This window comes from Phaeodactylum tricornutum, chromosome 6, assembly GCF_000150955.2.
Source record: "Phaeodactylum tricornutum CCAP 1055/1 chromosome 6, whole genome shotgun sequence".
Taxonomy (NCBI): Eukaryota; Bacillariophyta; class Bacillariophyceae; order Surirellales; family Neidiaceae; genus Phaeodactylum; species Phaeodactylum tricornutum.
This window is the reverse complement of record NC_011674.1, coordinates 647,118-667,356: the sequence shown is the minus strand read 5'-3', so window position 1 is coordinate 667,356 and position 20,239 is coordinate 647,118. Positions and strand designations below refer to the sequence as shown.

The 20,239-nt window shown below is 47.0% G+C and overlaps 9 protein-coding genes across 9 annotated transcripts; 5 read left to right on the top strand and 4 right to left on the bottom strand.

Annotated features, from left to right (window-relative positions):
- Window positions 1-3: 3 nt before the first annotated feature.
- Window positions 4-1,367, top strand: HSP40C (chaperone, dnaj-like protein). Its single transcript, XM_002179448.1, has one exon. The coding sequence runs from the start codon at window positions 155-157 to the stop codon at window positions 1,346-1,348; it is 1,194 nt and encodes a 397-aa protein (XP_002179484.1). The 5' UTR covers window positions 4-154; the 3' UTR covers window positions 1,349-1,367.
- Window positions 1,368-2,006: 639 nt separating this feature from the next.
- ARL2 (predicted protein) lies at window positions 2,007-2,656 on the bottom strand (the record flags this gene model as incomplete). Its single annotated transcript, XM_002179227.1, has 2 exons — window positions 2,007-2,543; window positions 2,630-2,656. 2 exons carry the CDS (start codon window positions 2,654-2,656, stop codon window positions 2,007-2,009), a joined length of 564 nt encoding a protein of 187 aa, XP_002179263.1.
- Window positions 2,657-4,094: 1,438 nt separating this feature from the next.
- PHATRDRAFT_34920 (predicted protein) lies at window positions 4,095-4,922 on the top strand (the record flags this gene model as incomplete). Its single annotated transcript, XM_002179447.1, has 1 exon — window positions 4,095-4,922. The coding sequence occupies one exon, from the start codon at window positions 4,095-4,097 to the stop codon at window positions 4,920-4,922; it is 828 nt and encodes a 275-aa protein (XP_002179483.1).
- A 257-nt stretch (window positions 4,923-5,179) lies between these two features.
- PHATRDRAFT_34919 (predicted protein) lies at window positions 5,180-5,551 on the bottom strand (the record flags this gene model as incomplete). The annotated part of the gene is made up of 1 exon (XM_002179226.1): window positions 5,180-5,551. The coding sequence occupies one exon, from the start codon at window positions 5,549-5,551 to the stop codon at window positions 5,180-5,182; it is 372 nt and encodes a 123-aa protein (XP_002179262.1).
- A 724-nt stretch (window positions 5,552-6,275) lies between these two features.
- On the top strand, window positions 6,276-7,805 carry PHATRDRAFT_45268 (predicted protein; the record flags this gene model as incomplete). The annotated part of the gene is made up of 1 exon (XM_002179446.1): window positions 6,276-7,805. The coding sequence occupies exon 1, from the start codon at window positions 6,411-6,413 to the stop codon at window positions 7,803-7,805; it is 1,395 nt and encodes a 464-aa protein (XP_002179482.1). The 5' UTR covers window positions 6,276-6,410.
- A 55-nt stretch (window positions 7,806-7,860) lies between these two features.
- PHATRDRAFT_45267 (predicted protein) lies at window positions 7,861-9,127 on the bottom strand (the record flags this gene model as incomplete). The annotated part of the gene is made up of 2 exons (XM_002179225.1): window positions 8,435-9,127; window positions 7,861-8,344 (listed from the first exon to the last, which is right to left on the bottom strand). The coding sequence occupies exons 1-2, from the start codon at window positions 9,040-9,042 to the stop codon at window positions 7,861-7,863; spliced, it is 1,092 nt and encodes a 363-aa protein (XP_002179261.1). The 5' UTR covers window positions 9,043-9,127.
- A 1,327-nt stretch (window positions 9,128-10,454) lies between these two features.
- Window positions 10,455-12,053, top strand: PHATRDRAFT_11843 (predicted protein; the record flags this gene model as incomplete). The annotated part of the gene is made up of 1 exon (XM_002179445.1): window positions 10,455-12,053. A coding segment is annotated over one exon (1,599 nt), but the record flags the coding sequence as incomplete, so codon positions are not given.
- A 615-nt stretch (window positions 12,054-12,668) lies between these two features.
- AP1mu (predicted protein) lies at window positions 12,669-14,189 on the bottom strand (the record flags this gene model as incomplete). Its single annotated transcript, XM_002179224.1, has 3 exons — window positions 12,669-13,822; window positions 13,956-13,972; window positions 14,018-14,189. The coding sequence occupies 3 exons, from the start codon at window positions 14,187-14,189 to the stop codon at window positions 12,692-12,694; spliced, it is 1,320 nt and encodes a 439-aa protein (XP_002179260.1). The 3' UTR covers window positions 12,669-12,691.
- Window positions 14,190-14,641: 452 nt separating this feature from the next.
- On the top strand, window positions 14,642-15,073 carry PHATRDRAFT_45264 (predicted protein; the record flags this gene model as incomplete). Its single annotated transcript, XM_002179444.1, has 1 exon — window positions 14,642-15,073. The coding sequence occupies one exon, from the start codon at window positions 14,642-14,644 to the stop codon at window positions 15,059-15,061; it is 420 nt and encodes a 139-aa protein (XP_002179480.1). The 3' UTR covers window positions 15,062-15,073.
- Window positions 15,074-20,239: the final 5,166 nt, after the last annotated feature.

Sequence of the window (20,239 nt, the reverse complement as noted above, 5' to 3'; positions counted from 1 at the left end):
CTTCCTATAAAAGCAGCACCACCGGGATTAACTGTTACGTAGGAATTGTCTTGCAAAACAGTAACACGAATCGGATAGCTCTGGATTTTGCTGCGGTTGTACGGCTTGCTTCGCATCGTATCTGTCTCGGCCAAAGACTTGGATCATCAGGATCATGAACAAAATGACTTGGTTCCACTTACTGTGTCTGGTCATGGCAGGCATGGCACAAACCGAAGATTCGACGGAGTCAAACGAAACTTTCGTCAAGGGGACTTCTGTAAAGGAGTCAATTGCTAAAGAAAACAATTTTGATGCGAGCAACGAAGACTGGGGGTCTTACTACGACCCTCAAAATATCTTTTGCGGCAATTTTGACTGCTACAAAATATTAGGCTTTGACTACGAATCGTTCGGAAAAGAGCATCCGACGACCAAGGAAATCACGAAGCGTTACCGTCAGCTTTCGCGTGAATGGCATCCCGACAAGAGTAAACACAAAGATGCAAAAAATCGTTTCGTAAAAATTGCTCGCGCCTATGAAGTACTCACGTCAATTGTACAACGTAAAGAATACGATGAGTTGCGCTACAATCAACAAGCGTACTTCGACAAGTATGGTGCTTCAGTTCTTTGGAGTTATGCGCCCAAAACCGATACTGCCTTCGTTGTGTTGATCATTTTCGTTGTGGCCAACGTTTTCTCTTGGTTTGCGCAGAAGCATCGATGGCAGTTAATTGCAGATCGCCTCATCAAGGCTGCGGTCGAGGACTGGACCCCTAGTCAAGGCGGGTCACCGGAAAGCAAGCAACTTCGAGAGAAGGCATTGGATTTATTGAATACCAAAGAAAACGAAGATTATAAGGAACCAGACGCGCTCACGAGCAAAGTTTCGACTCCCAAAAAGTCAAAGATGAAGGGGGTAAAGAAGATAGCCGGTAAAGAGCGAAAGCAGCAAGAGCAAGAGGCAGTAGTTCCAATAATTACCGCGCTTGTCAATGACATGAACGATTTTGGTGGAGGATTTCATAAGCCTACATGGAAAGATTTGTTGATTGTTTCTTTGGCCCGCATGCCGTACAAAGTTGCGCATGGAATTCTTTGGCAAACGAAATACTATATTAGACGCTTGCAAAAGCACGAGCTAAACGAGGACGAGCAACTCGTCTTGACAAGACGTGCAGTGGGCCCAGTCTACTGGGAAACAGCTACTGACGAAGATCGCGAGGACATGGTTAAGAAAGAGCTTTGGATATTGGAAAACCTTGTCGAATGGAACGAGGAACAAGAGATAAAAAAACTGAGTGCAGCCGAGCAAAAGTATTACAACAAGCTGAAAAAGAAGGGTAAGCTTGATAAATTAGAGTGACGATTGTTTTACTGCTGATAAAGATAGCCGGTTTTGCCACATTTTGGTATTGACGAAGGCGCTATGATCAAACGATTTCGCTTTTAGAGACTTTTAAGGAAATGATAGACACGTACAAGATCGAAACACTACGCCTTGCTCGCCGTTCATGGACGAGCTAAGGACAGCTTACTTGGAACATGTGGATCTTCAGTGCGGCTATCTATTGGCGAATGCCTCATTCATATGGTGTACGGACGAAGTTGCACAGAGCTTGTGTATTTTCTATGTATACGATGCGCATATGTCGCTTCTAGCAGGGGGAACCATCTATCGCACATCACTTGATCATGCATGCTGGACACCCGAGCAAAATAAGATCTGGTAGAGCACTTGCTGGAGCAGGTATCTGAATTTCTATACCTGAAAGTCGTGCAAGGTCATACACCAATAAGCTGTAGTCGTATAGAGCATTGGGGGGCAGTAGCGACTGCCCCTCTTCTGCAATCCCTCACAAGCAGTGCGTTGTTGCTTAACAGAAAGGAACGGCCGCTGCTTCGGGCTGTGGTTTCACAGAGAAAGCCAATAGGTTTTACTTGTCTAAAGCAGTATGTGCATTGCCCAGCATGTGAATGGAATATTTAATCATACCTGATTACACCCAAAGTCTAGCATCATTCTAAGCCAGCATGTAAATGCGATTTCCGATGTCGTCAACAATCCATCCCATACCCTCTGCTAGGCCTTCTCCTGTCACTGCACTACAAGCGTGAATACTCCAATGTCGATTGTCGTATTGTTTGTTGGTGTTTAATTCCAATACGTCAGCAATATCACTTGCCGACAAGGCCCCAACGATATCCTGCTTGTTTGCAAATAAAAGTAGTGATGCGCCTGCCAAGCGCTCTTGCTGAAGAAGATCCAACAATTCCTGCTTGCACAGTTCCAACCGCATGCGATCTGTACTATCGACAACCCACACGAGACCATCGGTTGACTCAAAATAGTTCCTCCAATAGGCACGGATCGATTTTTGACCTCCAACGTCCCACAGGTTTAATGTGTATCCAGCATGCTGTAAACTTTGAATGTTAAAACCCAACGTAGGCTCTATCTTATCGATTGGTTCCCCGCAAAACCGCTTGAGGATGGTCGTTTTGCCGGCGCTGTCGAGGCCCAAAATTAGCAGTCGCATTTCTTTCTCCTTTTGCTTGATCTACCGATGGGAAAAGATTGTCTAAGATAAGTGACATAGAACGCCTGGACTTATAGGAATGCATTTGGCGTATAAGATACACATACCTTTTTCAGAATAGCGAGAAGTCCCATCGTGCAGTCTCAAATGTTTGTAGGCGCAAAGTTGTGTCAGTTCGATACAGCTTACAATCGGATGTCAGTGGTACAATGCCTAAGCAATAGCCAAAGATCCTGTTTGCTCTTAAGGGAGCTAGCCTAGATGCATCATTATATTCTATGCGGTGTAACGGAATTGTGGACGAAGATTGCGGGGCTACCCATACTCGCAAAACCCTGGCTGTCAATTGGACTCGCTTTGGTTGTTCGTGGTGGCGTGTTGGTGTCGGCAGTGGTTTTGGATCCTCGAAAACTATCGGCGGAATGGGTTTCGAAGAGGTCAAGTTTGGCAGTCAAGTAGGACATGTCCGGCAAAATTATGAAAAAGAGCGAGCTCGCATCTCGAGCTAAATTATAGGTTCGATGGATTTTGGGATATGATCATCCCATGAAACGAGTCAACGAATAAAAAATCAAAAAAGTAACCATCGGAGAAAGTGATGAAGGATTAGCAATCAAACAGCGAGGTTCGAGAGGAAAGAGAAGTAGTGAAAAATAAAATAAAGAACACAACAAAAAGCACTAGCAGTGTGAAAGAGTAGATCAAACGTAAAGGAGAAACAAGAAAGAATCTATCCATTACGTCTCTTTTGTCGACTCTAGTCACTCAGCCAGTCAAAAGATCAGAAGAAACCGGATTTTCCATTACGAAGATATAGAGCAAGTTGCGGTGTGGTTACGTATTTAGCATCAACATTAACGCGGTATCGGAAGTAGAGTTCAAAAATCATCGTAGTTTTTGTAGTAGTTTGCTTTTTTTACGATCAATCTCATTTTACAGTATAAGAAACAACACACTATGAACTTGAGCAGAAACAAAGATTCCCTTGTCAATCTGCTTTTTAGACTGGGGATATTTGACTTTGAGGGAGATAATTTGTTGAGAAACTTCTCTAAAGCAAGATGAGGCTGCAAAATCACTAATCCGGCCAGATCCAGGATTGCTATGCATCAACTGTAAAATACTACCGTGTATCAGGAGGAATGGATGCTCTGTAGTTTTATCCTTAGGGAATCATAATTTTGGTCGGATTACATCAGAGATTTGCTGTCGCATCGAAACTAGATTACGTTTCGTGACGTTACAACTAGTGACACTGACAGACAGTGAATAGGTAGTATCCTCTTGTTTGGTAGTACACGTCATACTATGACGTGTCAACATGGCATCTAGCAGTAACTTTGGATGAACTGGAAAAGATACTGCAAGAAAATTGGAGCATATTGGACCTGTCGTGGAATAGAAAAGAATCATGGCATACTAGCAGAAATATAATCTATATGTGCTCCAGTCGGGGGTCGACCACTTTGAATCGCCTCAAGGTAATTGTTCAGACTATAACAGGCAGACGAGTCCGACCCATTTGGGAGGGAGAAGAAAAGGAATCATTTGACAGTGAGTAAAAAGACGCGAATGACGACACCTGGCCAGAATGAGAAAACGAAGGAGACAGAAGTCTCCCGAGATGAATCGTGTATGCAACTTAGTGGCGAGCAGCTCTTTGCCACGTGTCCACATCAGCCATCGAAACAAAAGATCGTCGAGACAAGCGAGAGCTTAATTGAAGGAACTTCGCAATTGAAGACTGAGAGGGCACGTCAGGATGTGAGTGGACCGAAGGTCCAACATGATAGCGCTACCAAGAATCGGCAGAAAAATGACAATCAATCTGCAAGAAACAAGCGCGACGGTCGATCCTTCGCCAAGGTCCTAACAGCTCCAACCCAAGGAAATACAAATGTACCTCTGGCCAAGAATAGTGGAGTATTCATGCTTCTCCTTGTTGGCCTCCCGGGATCTGGAAAAACGACGCTGGCGTGCAGACTTTTGGAGGAGTGGCCAGATAAATTTGTCCGCATCAATCAGGACGAGCTCGGAACGCGGCGAGAATGCGAGCGTTTGACGCGTGACGCTTTGAGCGCCGGTAAATGCCCTGTCATTGATCGGTGCAACTTCGACAAGTCACAACGTCAAAAATTTGTTTCGATTGCGAAAGAATTCAGCGCCGACACTCTTGTTTACTGTATTGTTTTGGATGTCGACCGCAAAGAATGCATTGATCGCTGTCGACGCCGCACCGGTCATCCGACCATCAAGCCGGCGGAGGCGACAAAAATTATTTCAATGGTAGCGTCGCAGTACAAGCCTCCGAAGAAAGCAGGCGTCGAAGGCCTTAACCGGGTGTACAAAACGAATAGCACTGATTCCGCAATTGAACACATTCATGCTATGATTGGGTGAATCCTATAGTTAGCCACAGCTCAACGCGATGAGTATCGAGCTAGAATGAACGCAATTCAACAATAAAAGTTAACTACGGTGGTGTCACATGAAAATACATCCTTGGAAGTGTGTGTGGCCTTTACGATTACATATGATCAGGTGTCTTCTGAAGGAGTGCCACTTGAGAAAATCTTTGAACCAACGGGATGTGGCATGTCCACTAACTCCAATAAAAGTTTCCATCGCTCTACTGTAAGCAAAATTCGGCAAGTAACTCACGCTTGGTGCTGCACTCGTTTAGCGCCACGAGCACCACGCAGCTTCCGCCTCACTCCTCCACAGCGTTCCCGGCGACGATTGGTAGAGAAAAGGCGGAATCCGCACTTTTTGTCGCCTTCAATTGATGGTTTCCGTGCTAGAAAGAGACTCATGTCCAAATGAGAGCCCAAGATAGCAACGCCGTCGCCGTCCACACCTTCCACAACCTCATCTTCTTCAGTTACCGGTACTTGGTCTGGTGGAAAGAATGTATAGGTGCCGTTGGCGTCGACAGTAATGTAGCCTTCTGGAGTATCAGCGTTCCCGATTGAATCAATTACAGAGGGCATCAAGGCCAAGGCCAAAACCCAAATCACTGCAAAACGCATTGTTACGGGCCTGAAAGATTCAATAAGATAACCGATTAGCGTGCTGTATTCAAAGTAGGCAGATGAAACGTTCCCTTTACATGAGAGACATGGCGACAAACAATGGCCATGCACGCAATACGAACTGCGCAAAGCATATTCTCGAGTCAAGTCGTTGGTTTCTGAACATCGTATCCCATTTTGGTAATCCACATTTGCATTATCACAGCTTTTCTTACCTTCTCTAGGTGGTTTCACAAACTCCGCTGTGGTTAACGAGCTTTATTTGGAGATGATTATAGGAGGCAAGCGAGATACGGTCTCTTGTAATTTTGGAGCCGTTGTTGACACTGCGAGGTTCTTCAGTGGGAGTGAGTTGGGACTTCTTGCCATGACTTGAAAACCAGGACTATCCAAGCAGGTTTTCACGCCGGTCACAACCTTTTGAATAGGTGTATTAGGAGGCCATCGAATGCTCTCCCAGAACAGTGTTGTCCGTTTGATAAATCAAAGAATTGATAAAATTTTGAATATATATGTGTTTCAGTCTCCCATTTACCCGTCGATACTGGCGCCGAAATTCACACATATTGACGATTATTTGCTCAACAGTTATTTAGGGTTGGGGTGAACTTTGTTTCTCCGATTTTCCGCCCTGCCCTGTTCACAGACCAGTTTCCATCTTTCCGACGAGCTTGTCAAGAGCTCTCTATCCCGCGCCGACAACAACGATGAATACACAGAGAATGCAAATTACACCTATCGATGAGTGCTTTTTTCAGCCTAGCATGGGTACTGATTTTCAAACGCATGCAACGTCAAGAGTAGTAACCCAAAGGAGCGTTGGATTTCGCAACTTTTGTGTGCAGTCTTAAATACAATGAGGCGACTTGGTAGCGAGGTAGCGCCATTGACGGACGGTAACTCGCTTGCAAATCCCCGAACATCCCGGCTAGTTTCCGTATGGGATCCTTCCAACCAAGAATCCATTTCAACGATTCCGTCGGGACATGGTAACATCACTGAGAAACAACGTCCCCTTCCAGGACGCCCGAAGCGTAGGAGAGATCTGGCATTGACGCGCCGCAAAAGTCGCTCTTTTTGGACGCGTCTGTATACGAGATGGATTCAAGGCATTGTGACTTCGTTCAGTTCTTTGTTTCTTGCGCTGGTGCTCTGGTATTCCCTAGGGGTGGTGTCTATAGGATCATCAAAGCTACTGCTTTCGCAACATGAAAGGATGCTCGTCGGAAATATCTCGCCGCTTCTTTTAACTCTTCAACAGCTCCTGGTAGGATCGACGCTTCTCCGCTTCCTACTGCAAATACGTTTCCTTGATAGTGTTGGTTTACAGCCTTGGCCATCCACCTCCGTAGATTCTGTCTCATTGACCAGTCGACGGCTTCAAAAGCTATCAACTCTTTCTTCAGAGCGCAAAGATAGTTTTGTCTCAGGTTTACTGTTTTGTCAACCTTCATTGCTTTTGGCTGGTGTCTACTTCTGTCTGGGATTTTTGGCCACGAACTACGGATTTTCCTGCTCATCTCCCGCTTTCGTCGAAACTATAAAAGCGGCGGAGCCCATTACTAGCGCTAGTGTGGCCGTGTGGTGGGGTATTGAAGTTTTGAGCCGACCTGAAAGGAGCAGTCTGGCTGCGATCGTCGCCGGGGTTCTACTATCTACATACGGAAATCATCGCGGCGGTCCCGCTTCCTCCTTGATCGAAAGTTTTGCTTCTTTCGTGGTAGTTATGGCTTCAAATCTTTGCTTTTCGTTTCGTGGTCTTCATCAAAAACTGTTTCGGGCAACTCCAGAAGGTAATCAACAGCTGGTCGACGATCTTAATTTGCAATTTCGGATGCAACAGATTGGTGTGATCATCCTGGCGATACCAGCTTTCGTCTGGGAAGGACCGAGTACGCTATCAAACCTCTGGACGCTGTCCACAACGAAAGGGTTGATCACAAATGGATGCCTCGTTCAATATATTGGTCTTGCTTTGCTGAACGGATGTGCCTTTGCAAGCTACAACCTGGCATCGACCTATATCTTGTCACGCATTTCTGTCGTTCACCACGCTGCTTTAAATTGTCTTCGACGAGTTTTTGCTGTCGTAGTCACGAGCTTACTGTTTCAAATACCGATTTCATTGCTTGGGGCAATAGGTATTGCTGTGTCCGTTTTGGGATTTATGAGTTTTACACACTACAAGGCACAGCGACAACGGCAGCCGAAACCACTCAGCTCACTGCTTCCTACCAGTGCTGTAAATTGATCTAAAAAAGGCGACAAAGCTAACAAAATTTAGAAATTCGTTCTGCTGATTTTAGCTAAACATACAAATGTCGCCATGTTAGCCAGGCGAAGATGGGCACCAAGGCAAAGTCGTTCAAAATCACGCGGGTGCCGGATGTCGGCGTGGGAACCAGAGGCATAGCTGATGGAGCTGGACTGATTGTGGGTGCCAGTCCCTGGCAGGGATCAAGGTCCGCTATGCGAGTAAAGGCGGAGCAAGGTGTGGCAACAGCATCGGCAAAGCCAGCGTTCCAAGGGGACTTGTATACTCCAGCCAACCGGTTCAAATCATCCTCGAACAGAGTGTTGCTACATGCAAGACATTCGCTTAACTCGCACATTGGCGGTGGGCCGTTAAAGTTCTGTTCGTTGTCCGCAGATACGCAGGCGAGAGAGCAAACAGCGGCGTTGGTAGCGGCAAAGTGAGCCCACAGTGTAGCGCAGGGTGTTGTAAAACCTGCGTTTTGGATACAATCAGTCAATTCCCCAAAGCGAGCACCGGCTGTTGTACTCACAAAACTATGGTAAATTTGTAGGAGAACGTGAGAAAAGGCAAAACATGGGGAGGCACACTCTGAGTCCTGTGTGTCGACCTTGCGTTGAACTTACTAGCTGGCTGCACAGGCAGCCGTAATATCGGCAATACTATCTATGGTGTTCATGCGAACGGCCAAGTCGACTGCGTTGCTACACACTCCACACTGGCCAGAATGAACGACCACCGCGAAATCTGTTTCGGCAGCGACGGCGGATTCGTAGGACACAATCTCGTACGTGCGTCCGCGACAGGAGGCAGCCTCGTCAGCGTATTTGTAGCCGCACACCGCAGTGGTAGTGGCGTCTTCCGATAGAGAGGACAAAAGCTTACATTGGGGTGCTTCCGATTCGGGATAGTTATTTTGTGGACGAGCTCCGACGGAGTCGGCAAAAGGGTAACAGTCGGCGCTATCGGTGCCTTCTGCGACCAGCGTCAAAGGTGGAGACGAGGCGAGGAGTTCGAAAGATGTAAAGGAATCAATCCAGGCTGCCGGAAAGCTTTGCCAAATTCCTTCAAAAGTAGGACAGGTTCCGTCTTCCGTCCCGCCTTCTGGAATGCACCAGCAATCCCCACATCGAGGAATCGGATCAGCTCCTACCTGAGCTGCGCTTGGGACGACGGCTAAGGAGGTGGCGCCTAAGCATAGGACCGAAAGCATCGGCAGTGAGGGCCTCTTCATGATAAAGGAAAAGTGATTCGATTGCGTGGTGTTGAGTAATAGACGAACGAACAGTAAGTGACATGTTCATGGTGAAGCAGGATTTTTCATGACAGCCTTTTGTTGTAAATGGTACTCCACTGGATCCTTCGTCGAATTCACATTAGAATGACATTCTCTATGTGTCGGGCATGGTAAGTCGGAGTCGAAGGAAACTCCTGTGCTGCCATCCGTATACACACGGTCAGAGACCGCATTTATTTTGATACGATTCGACTTTTCATCATCATTATGTCTTATTCAAGTCACTACGACGGATATACACACTTCGAGCTTTCCTCACAAGGCTCCTTCCTGTCTTAGGTTCCAGTCATCCATCACCGCACATTGTCGATTGTGCGTTATTCAATTAGGGAGCAGAGTCGCAGGTTCGTATCTCGAACAATTTTGTGCTGCGCCGGAAAGGTCTTTATTTTGACCAAAAGACAACGGACACAAAATCCATTACCATCATTCTTTGGCCCGTTGGTATTTGTGTGTAGCAGAGACAGAGGAAGTTGGTACCAGCAGCTCCCGTACGTAACAACATTGTACGCATCGCTGCGATCGTTCGCTACTCTTTTCACAGCTACATAAGGTAAAAACCTCTTTGGCGCTGAGATTCCATCACCGAAGCTCGCCGCGTGTGTGTGTGTGTGTGTGTGTGTGTGTGACTCCCGCGATGTCAATGTTGGGGGTACAACGCAAACGAGCGGCGTTGAAGGCAGCGATATTTGGCTTCTTGCTGTGGAGTAGCTGGTGCTTGCACATGGCAGAGTCCTTTGCTCGATCTTCTGTAAAGCCTGCCACATCTGGAGGCCCTTTGACGAATCCCACTCTCAAATCTTTCCGTCAGACTCTAGTGTCGTCCTCGACATCAGGACAATCCTTCCGTTCTACATTGACGCTACAACAAACGAATCGGCTTCGCGTTCCGAGATCGACTGGCGCATCAACAAGGCTTTGGCAAGAATTATCCTCGCGAGACGTCAATGCCGAGCAACCATTGTCCAAAGGCAGAGTCGTGCTCAATAAGGCACGTACTATCATAACAAAACAACAATCACAGATCGCGTCGTTGGATAAAACAGATTTGGACTTGGAAGCAGCGTCATCAAAGATCACTGTTGGCTGCTGCCGCCATGGCTTTTTCGGTTTTCTTCTTTCAGCAACAGCACATGAACAGTGTTGCCAACAACCCGATAACACCTGCGAACCCAACAGAAATACATAGAGTAGTACCGCAAGCTCGTGGAGGTGGCAATATTTTCGAGAGAGACAGCGAACTTCGGCAAATGCGCAAAGTTGAAAAGGCCGTGGAAGAAAGTGTTGTATCGGCTTCGATCTCTACCTCACGTACTTTCAAGGAAGCCGTACTGGACTTGAATAAGTACATGAGTGGTCCCAAATCGGATACGCTTTTGCTTCTGCTAGCGACTGCATTAATTACGCCAGTCTGCAAGCGTCTCGGAACGAGTCCAATCCTCGGTTTTCTTGCTTCGGGCATGCTTCTAGGACCTAATGGGTGTGGACTCATTTCGGGTATTCACACCACGGAAACCCTGGCCGAACTCGGCATCGTTTTCTTCTTGTTCGAAATGGGGATTGAGCTTAGCTTTGACCGTCTCTTGTCCATGCGAAAAGATGTGTTCGGGTTGGGTTTTTTGCAATTTTCCATCACTGCCGTTGCCGTCGCGCTTGTGGGCAAATTGGCTGGCTTGCCGGCCAACGCTTTGGTCGTACTTGGTGGAGGGCTCGCATTGAGCTCGTCCGCTTTTGTGTTACAATTACTCAAAGATAAAAATCAGCTCGCCACGCGGTTTGGCAAGGCAGCTTTTGGTATATTACTTTTTCAAGATTTAGCCGTTGTGCCATTGCTCGTGGTGACACCAATTTTGGCCGGATCGGGACAAGGATTGGCGTCGGCAGTTGGTTCAGCCGTTGTTAAGGCCGCTATGGCTTTGGGGTCGATCGCAGTTGCTGGTCGTTTTGTATTGAATCCACTCTTCAAGACCGTGGCTCAGGCACAGTCACAAGAAGCCTTTCTCGGGGTTGTGCTACTGACCGTGCTGTCAATGAGCTTTATGACGGAAGGTTTGGGATTGAGCAATACACTGGGAGCTTTTTTGGCAGGGGTCCTGTTGTCGGAAACCAAATATCGATACCAGGTAGAAGCTGACATTGCACCGTTTCGAGGAATTCTGCTGGGATTCTTTTTTGTGACGGTCGGTTTCGAGATTGACTTGGCCTTGATTTGGTCACAGCTCCCCCTGGTTGGTAGCTTAGTGATGGGCATCATACTTATCAAGGCCGCTATAACGACCGCCTTGTCGCTAGCGTTCGGGTTGAGTCTATCGACCAGTCAACAAACAGGGTTGATTCTTAGTCAAGGTGGAGAATTTGCTTTCGTTGCCTTCGGTCTAGCACGGTCCTTGGGGATTTTAGACGTGGCGACAACCAAGCTCCTCTTGACAAGTGTGAGTTTGACCATGGCATTGACCCCTGCAATGGCCACAATCGGTGCCAAAGTAGCCAAGCGCCTCGAAGAATCTAGTGATTTTACACATTATTTGGGACAGGATCGTGACGCCAACGAGATTAAGGAGAGTGACGACTTTGCGGTTGTGATTGGATATGGGGTTGTGGGTAAAGTTGTTTGCGACCTGCTTGATCGGAAATTCATTAAGTACGTCGGTTTGGATATTGATCCGAACAAAGCGATTCAAGCGAGAAATGCTGGTCTTCCCGTATTCTACGGAGACATTGGTAGACAAGAAGTTGCCGAAGCCTTCAACGTTGGTAAAGCGAAAGCCGTGATTGTATGCATTGCAAATCGGGCGCAAGCAAATCGGTGTGTGATTGCTTTACGACGATGGTACCCTAATCTGAAAATATTTGCCCGCGCAGCAGACGCAGATCACGCCAATCGTCTGCAGACTACACTCAATGTTGCAGCCATGGTACCCATTCTACCGGAGGACAATTTATTACTGACACTACCCTTTGGTGGTGCCGTAATGAAGTCGCTTGGTGTCCCGCCCGAGGAAGTCAATGCTATCTTGGAAAGTAAGAGAAAAGAAGTGTTGTCGGGGCGTGGGCTTCAAGACAACGAAGAAGATATGGCATTGGTTCAATTAGGAATTGTTCCCGGTACGAGGAAAAGATTATCCAATTCGACTGATACTGGCAAGGTATCCGTCGATTCAGACTCGGAAAATGAGGTCTCTGAAAAGGCAGAGGAACGGAGAGAACGCGCAAAGCGAGAGGAACTGGCGGCTGAACGACGGGTCGCTTCACTAGAAAAGAGTCCGTTTGTGGCTCAGGTAATTGAAGAAGTCTGTCCAGGTAGCGTGTGCGAGGAAGATGAGGTGTGTGAAGAGGAGACAGCTACGATCGTAGAAGTTGATTCCGGTTTGGACAAGATCACAAACGAAACGAATGCTTTCCAATAAAGATTTGTAATCTTGGAGGGCTCTGAAGAAAGAGCTGAGCCAGGAATCTAAGTTTGTCCAAATACACTTTACATACGCATAGTTTTCAGATCAAAGTACGCCTTTTTGTGCGCTCTCGCATGCCTAGTAGAGATGCCTACGGGCCACAAGTGGAAATATAGAAGATAATGTTGGAAGTGTTATGCCATTCTTAACTGGTAGTCACCATTGGCGGTAATGTAACGAACCCATGGTAACGCCTGGTAGCCGCTTCGTTCGATGATCTTCAAATACCGGACTTGAATGCCGGAAACAGTAAAGTATGGAATTTCAAACTGTACCCGAATCGGCGCCTTCCAAGCGTTATCTCCCTTCTTTTTCGCTTCGGGGTCAATATCTGATGCTGAAATACTTGGCAAACCAAAATGCGCCCGCATCAAATATTCACGACCGCCGTGGAACTGTTTGATTGTCCAAACAGCGGAATCTTTGTCGGGCAAGTACGAAACGCTGCCGACCGAACACTTGAAAGAAGGCGAATCGACGTCCGGAGGGACGGGAATGATGATCTCCACGTTGTTGGCGACGGATCGCGATTTAAACTGGGATCGCGTCTTGATCATGTACTCGATACGACTTCCTTTGTGCGGCTCGACGACAGCCTCGACCCAAATCAACGGTTTGACGTGCGTATTTAGGCGGTACGTCATGAGATCAAACTCACCGTCGGGAGGGATGAAGGAAATGGTGCGGTCGTTTTCAAAGCGGGCGAGGCGCACGCATTGATGGAACTTGATGTCTTCGAGTTCCACGGCCTTTCCTTTCGCTTGATTCGCTCGGCCCGTGGCTTCAAACATGAGTTTATCGTTGAGACCTAGTTTAAGCTCGGGCATGCCGGAAAGAAAGGACCTCATCTTGACGGCGCCAAGGATCTCCGAATGCAAGACTGTACCGTTGGCCGAAACCAGCAAGTTTAGCTTCTCCACGACATCCAAGAAGATTTCATTCTTTTTGTGTTTGATTCCTTCGGCGCGCCAGGAAACTGCGTTGGTGAGAGCTACCGGGGGCTTGTTTCGTGCGTCTTCCGACATCCGGTTGGCACCCTGGGTGATGAACGAACGCAGAATCATACTGTCCAACGCTTGCGGTAAACCGTGATCCATGGTTTCGTCCAGTAGCTCGTATATGATCACAAAGTTGTCTCGAATGCTTTCTTCTTCCAAAGTGCCGAAGTAGTCCTTGAAGACTTGGGATAGTCGATAGAGAAAAGTCAGAATCAAAGCAACGTTGGAATTTCGTGTCGTCACGGCGCACAAGTACAGGTTGGACAGCTGGGAAAGGCAATCAAAACGAAAACAAAGTAGTGAGCAGAAGAGTTGGAAAGACGCAGGACGATAGCTCGTCACAAAAAGTTGGTCTTCCGGAGACTTGTTTGGATCGAACGTCGAGTGGCATTGTACATACCGCAATGTAGATGTACGCTTCCCCGCCAACTCCTGTTGCACCGACATTATCTTCCGTTAAACAATCGCCATTGCTGTCGACATGAAAGACCGGTTTCTTGGATTCGTCGGTGGTTTCTAGCAAGTACGTTTGAAAACGTTCCAGAGCCTTCTGCATTGGTACATCGCCGCGGTAGTTTCGACTGATAATGTTCTTGCCTTGCAAGTCCGTAATGAAGACGGCCGAAGCAACCATATTCTAGATCGAATTCGCGGGAGTCGAAACCGAATGGAAACTATTTAAGTTGTGCGCTGTGAATCTATGGTCAATTATTCTTGCTGTGTAGGTGTAACAAACCATTTCCCAAGGCCGCTCGCTCTTTGTACTCCGGTATGTCTCGGCTTGGCTTTTTCCTCCTGGAGTTGTCGCGTGAGCCATGGCCGCCGCTTGCCTACCCTGTGCTCAACGTTCCGCTCACAACAGTTGCGGGGGTCACGCTACAGTAGCACACACAACAATGACTGAACCCAAAACTGCAGTCCGACGAGTCGATAATAGCTTGCATTTTTCCAGAAAACAAAATCAGATTTTTGTTCTGCTCTTCGCACTCACAGTCAAATACTCACAGCACAACAAATCCGTCCGAAGCGGTTCTGTCAGTCGGCCTGAACATTAGATACCGTTGGAAAAGAAGTCAAACGCAACCGATGGTCGGCTCCACGTCAAAGTTCACGTCTAGGCTGATATGGTTGTTGCTGTGGACGAGCACCACCGCTTTTCTCACGCTCCCCGGCAAGAATCCAGTACTCTTTCCTGATGGTGGTCGCCTTCGTATCCAAATTACCAAAGCAAGGCACTCTGAACGGACCCGGTACACTAACCGACTTCCGCACGATAGTCGTCCAAAGTGTTTTGTAGGGATTAGGCGCTGGGCCAAGGGGGATGTGACTGGCGAAAATCACTCTGAAACGACCGCTGTAGAAAATGCAACCTCGCCAGATGGCCTTTCGGTGGAGAGTTTTGATGGTGGCGGTTTCGCTGGATACTTGGCACCCTACGCTTTGGCCGCACTGGGGTCAATCGCTGCGACGGCAATCTTTGTCAAATTTGTGTTGATGGACTATTAGTTCGCTCGTCTCGTCGACGTGCAACGACAAGCCTCGTTGGAGGTCGCGGACTGCGCTACGCCAACTATGTTCGGATCTTGACCATTGATTACGTTCGGTTCGATTTTCTGCTCTCATTCCTATTCCTTGAGAAAGAATACGTGCACCCCGCGAATATCTCGTAGGAGCCGGTCCCACACATCGCAATCGACGAGGGAGTGAAGTGAAGATTTTGCGATTGCATACTTTTGTCAATCACATCCATCGATGTTCAATGAATACTGAACGGGTTTGAGAAGGACGAACAGTGATTGTTGTATAAAGAATACAGCAATTGAGGAGAAAATCCTACTGCATTCGAGTAAGTGACGGCCACACTGGCATGGACGCGAAGGTTATCGCTTATCGTGAGGAAATTTATGGTCTGGCTTCGCCGCCCTTCTGGAAATTTCTGGTGCGACTCTTTGACCTATCTGTGAAATACGCAAAAGGTACGACGGCTGTCAAACTACCAGTCATTCCTGAATAGTCATTCGTCATGATCTTGTTGTAATTTGGTATTTTTGATCTTGTAATGCAACGATCGGAGGGCTCAGATCAGTCACGCTTTCGTCGATGTCTGATGTTTCTAGATAGATGCTAAGCCTAAGGAGGAAAGCAACGAAACCGATATCCGCATTCCTTTTTTCATAGTGAACCCACTAGCTTTGTAACTCGTGGAGATAAGCGTTTTTCTCGAGAAGAACCCTGTCTATATCTTTTGACACTCATCTGGATGCCCAACTGTAAATCCATGAGGGTAAGCACAAGCCTTTATGCATGAATACCGTGATATCAGATATAGCAAGAGTAAAGAATTCTCGCTTAAAGAAAGATAATAATAAACTGAACGGATACAAGTCGTCTAGCGCAAAGTGAGTTTGATGGAAGACGAATCAGAGGACGCCGACATTTGTAGTAAAATTAGGACAACACAAAAAAGGCTGAGACAAGTGCGTCCACATGATCCTTGTCTACGTCGACTCAGCTATACAGCGTACTTCTTCTGTTGCAAATCATTCAATCCCTTGTCTTTAGACAAATATGTATATTAACCATCGGGCACTGTTGCATATCTTCGCCGTTCGAGAAAAAAATTTCCGCTTAAAGGCGATCAGTGAGAAGCTTATCCAGAAGAACACTATCTTCTGCTTCCGAGAAAGGTTCGTTCGATCCAGCAAGCGGGCGACAGCTAGCTTGTCCATGGGGCAATTCATTGGAGAGACAACCAATTCGTTCCATTATTGAATCTCGAGTCACCCAGCGCTCAAAATGAAAGCGACCGTCGTCGAGAATCAACGCAATACGATAGAATGTGGCATTCTTCCAAGCTTTGACCTCCGCCCTATACTCTTCTCCTCGGTCACTATACTTCACAAGCATTCCAATTCGCATATTTCGGGGGCACACCTCGGTAGAAGACTCGTCTGCGTTGACAACACGAAGGCATTTTAATGGAACAAATTCACTTTGACACGCAGGAAATTCATCAAACTTAAGGAATGCAGCCTTCAGCCTGTCTTTGATACGAATGATTGTACCCTTTACGCTGCGATTGTCTATGTTGATGGACACCGTATCGTTGACCTGCAGTCGTATCGTATCTGAAATGGTAAGACCCTCTGTGTCCGGCGAAAGTCTCGGGGCCTTTCGAAGAGCGCTGGAAAACGTTGACATTCCTTCAGAATCAGAAAGCTCTCCAACTGAACGAGAATCATCATCTCCAATGACTCGTATGGAAGAAGCAGATGTCAATACAATCTTGGACGAAGCCTCCATTAGTCGACGAAAAGGAGGCTGTTTTGTGAAAAGGCGGTATCGAAAATTGTGCAGCGTACCGTCTATATCGTGGATCATCGCATTCCAATCCTTCGAGCTCATTTGTTTATGCGTTTCTGCCATCTCCAGTGACCTTGTGATTTCTCGTTCCGAACTAGTCTGCTGATTTGGTTCCCCCATTCCAAGTCGTCTGGCGATTTCTCGTGAAACATTCCGAAGAGGTCGTAAAGCGTCAACTGCAGAAGCAACGTTCGTCGGAAATTGCGATCCGTCGAGTTCAAGCTGAGGATTCGCTTTGACTTTATCGGCATATTTGTCAACGATTTCCATCAAATTGATGCACGCATTCCATAGCACTTCGATGTGGTCGATTTCAGGTGAATCCCTGTCCAGGTATGATTCGAGAAATGCGTTAAGATTGATGGAATCGAGATAGAATCGCGAATAGGAAAGGCACGGCGTCAAATTACGACACTGATGATAGGTACCTTGCGGCATCACCAGAATTTCGCCTGGTCGAATTACTGACTTCCAGGTCCTTGCGCTAGCCATCAGCGGAAACCGATCCAGATCTATCTTGTCCAATGTTGCCTCCAAATGGTAAAGGCATCTTGCTCCGTCGGCACGGTGCACCAGCGTTACTTCTTTCTCTCCAACAATGGGTGCAATGAGTATCATTAAACCACCGTTGTCACGGTGAAGTTTGCTCATGGTCCCTGTACCTCCCATAAATATGTACTGGAAAGGATTGTCCCCGAGACCATCCAACCAATGTTGCAACAGATCGTTTCCTAGGATTCCGTTTGGCAGCGGTTCGTTCTTCCCTTTTCCACAAAGTTTTAAGGAAGCAGTAGACGAGAGAGGAAATTGCCATTGGTGCATGTACATCATGGATTGTTTCTGTTTGAGCAGGTTGGTGTTGGTGTCTTCGTTCTTTGGCCAGCACTTTTTTAGAAACCGAGATGCCGATATTTCCCCGTGAATCGGATTCTCCTGATTGTAATTTCGACGCACAACTGGAACTACTTCATCGCCGATATCTTCTTCCATTTTCTCAACGGATATTTTATGCGGCACGGATAGATCAAGTAGCTCAGTAAAATTGTCGTATTCGTCGGGGGTGTTGATCTCCTTGTTCGTAGTGGCTTTTTGCAACCATCTTGCGGAAAATTGAGCCCAACCCTTATGCCCGACGAGACAAATCGGCTTGCCTGACTGTCTGGCTTCCTTCACTCGACCGTGTGCTGTCGGATCATCAACATCGATGCGCTCAACTTGCATATAGTGAATTTGCCCCTCATCACTCCAATCCCAGTGATCCTCCCATTTATCGGATATATGCGGTTTATCTACGGTATGTGCTTCTGGTCGCTGCGGAACCTTGGATTCCGCGTCCCAATACTCCTTTACTGGACTGCGATTACCACGGTCTACTTGCGGCGTCGGGGCGCAGTCGATTTCGTTCTGAATTCTCGGATTTTGGTCGTCATCTATGCCAAGCTTTTTCTCTTGCTGTCGTAAATTAAGAGTCTGAGCTTCTTCTATTAGCGAATCACACAGATTGTCAGCTGGTTCCCAACTGTTCTGGGAATCTGGGCAACCTTTCCAGTGCACTAAATATTCTTCCTTCCCTGTCCGCTTTCTACGGGCCACGACGTACTCAACTTCCCAGTATTTTTCTCCATCATCATCGACAGCCACTACCCTGGGTTGAAGGCGACGCCGATGGCTAGACGAATTGCTTACAGGCTTTCTTCTTTTCTTCTTCTTTTGGCTGCTGTTGCTGGTGGGAGAAGACCGCTTGATCGCGCCTACTGATGTTTTACTAAGGTTGGCCTGATCCGCTTTCATCATTGTCGTGGATTGTGCTACTGGACAAGATTGTACTTTTTGTCGCGCTGAACATTTGTCGGATTCCTGTCACCAATGTCAGGGTATGATGCGCGGCAAGCACGGCCACCTCGAATTTGATTCCAAATCATTAACTGTCAACATCCCGATGACACTTTTCAAATTGACCGTGTGAGCAAAAAACAACAAAGACCAGAATAACTTACAGTTAGTAAATAAATGGTTTACAGCTACTAGAGGGGTATCGCGATATGGCCTAGTTCTTGTCTTTCAAGGTCAATTCGCTGTGTACTTGCTCTCAATGGGTTCATTAGCATTAGGTAAGATTTGTTCCTCCTAATTGTCAGTTTACGCATTGTCGGATGACGTGCATATGGTTGTACTTGTCAACATGGAAAAGGTTATCTTTTGTTCTAATCTTGAGCGCGCACGCATATTTGTAAGACCCGACTGATAGTTAAAGCTAACTGTACTTACACAACACTTACATTAACGAAAAAATCTATCTTTTCTTCGACTGCGGCCCGTTGTTAGCTCTATTGCGCCCGTCGCGTTGCTGCCTTTCCATAGTACGGCGCTCTCCTTTCTTCGTATTCTTCAGCTTCATATTCTGCTTCTTGTCCCTTTCTTTCTTAATTGCAGATGCCGATTTGGTCCGGTCGTCTCCAGTCTGCTTGCCCTTCACCCTTCCATTCTTCGTCATAACCTTTGGACCTCCCACGCTCGTTATAGGAGCTGTGATACCATCAGCGTCGTCAAAAACACCGCTTCGTCCAACGCTGCGATTTGTTTTCTTCTGCCACTTCTCGTAAAGCTCACCAAGCTTCATTTTATCGGTTTTAACAAGTTGACCGCTCTCTAGGCGCATTTTCTTACTCTTACTCTCGCCGCTAAGTTCGGACCCGACCGTCGTCTGTACGTATTTTCGCTTTGATTTGTCCCAACGTAACATTCGCTGTTTCTTGACTAGCTCTTCATTTTCATCACCAACGATGTCAAGCATGGCTTCCTCAATTCGTAACGCCTGCCCCATTGATCCCTTCATACCTGAAGCAGCACTTGGCTGCATCGCAGCCTCAATTTGTCGAGATCGCTTGGCTTCGTCGGAATTGGATGTGAAATCAGTTTCCATGTAAAATGATGGATCGCGAAAGTCTGAACCGCGCATAGCTTTCGTTGGCCTATCTTGATGCATGGAATCGGATAAAGATTGTCGGGATAAGCCGCTGGGATTCTTTTTCATAAGACGACGGTCGGCTTTGGACAAGCGCCGTTTGCCGCCAATAGAAAGTGCCTCAGTATTTTTTGAGGCCTCAATTGATTGTGGGTCAGCTCGTCGAGTGCTTCGACCTCGTTTTGCTCAATCTCATACCGTTCCTTCAGTTCAGTCTCCTCATTAACAGCATTTGCGAAGTCGCTGCCCGCAACAACCAAGGTGGAACCTTTGTCGCGGGCCATGCGCATTTGCCGTCTCATATTCTTCATGGCTGTTAGCGCGACACTAGAATCGTGGTTCTTCTTACTAGAAGT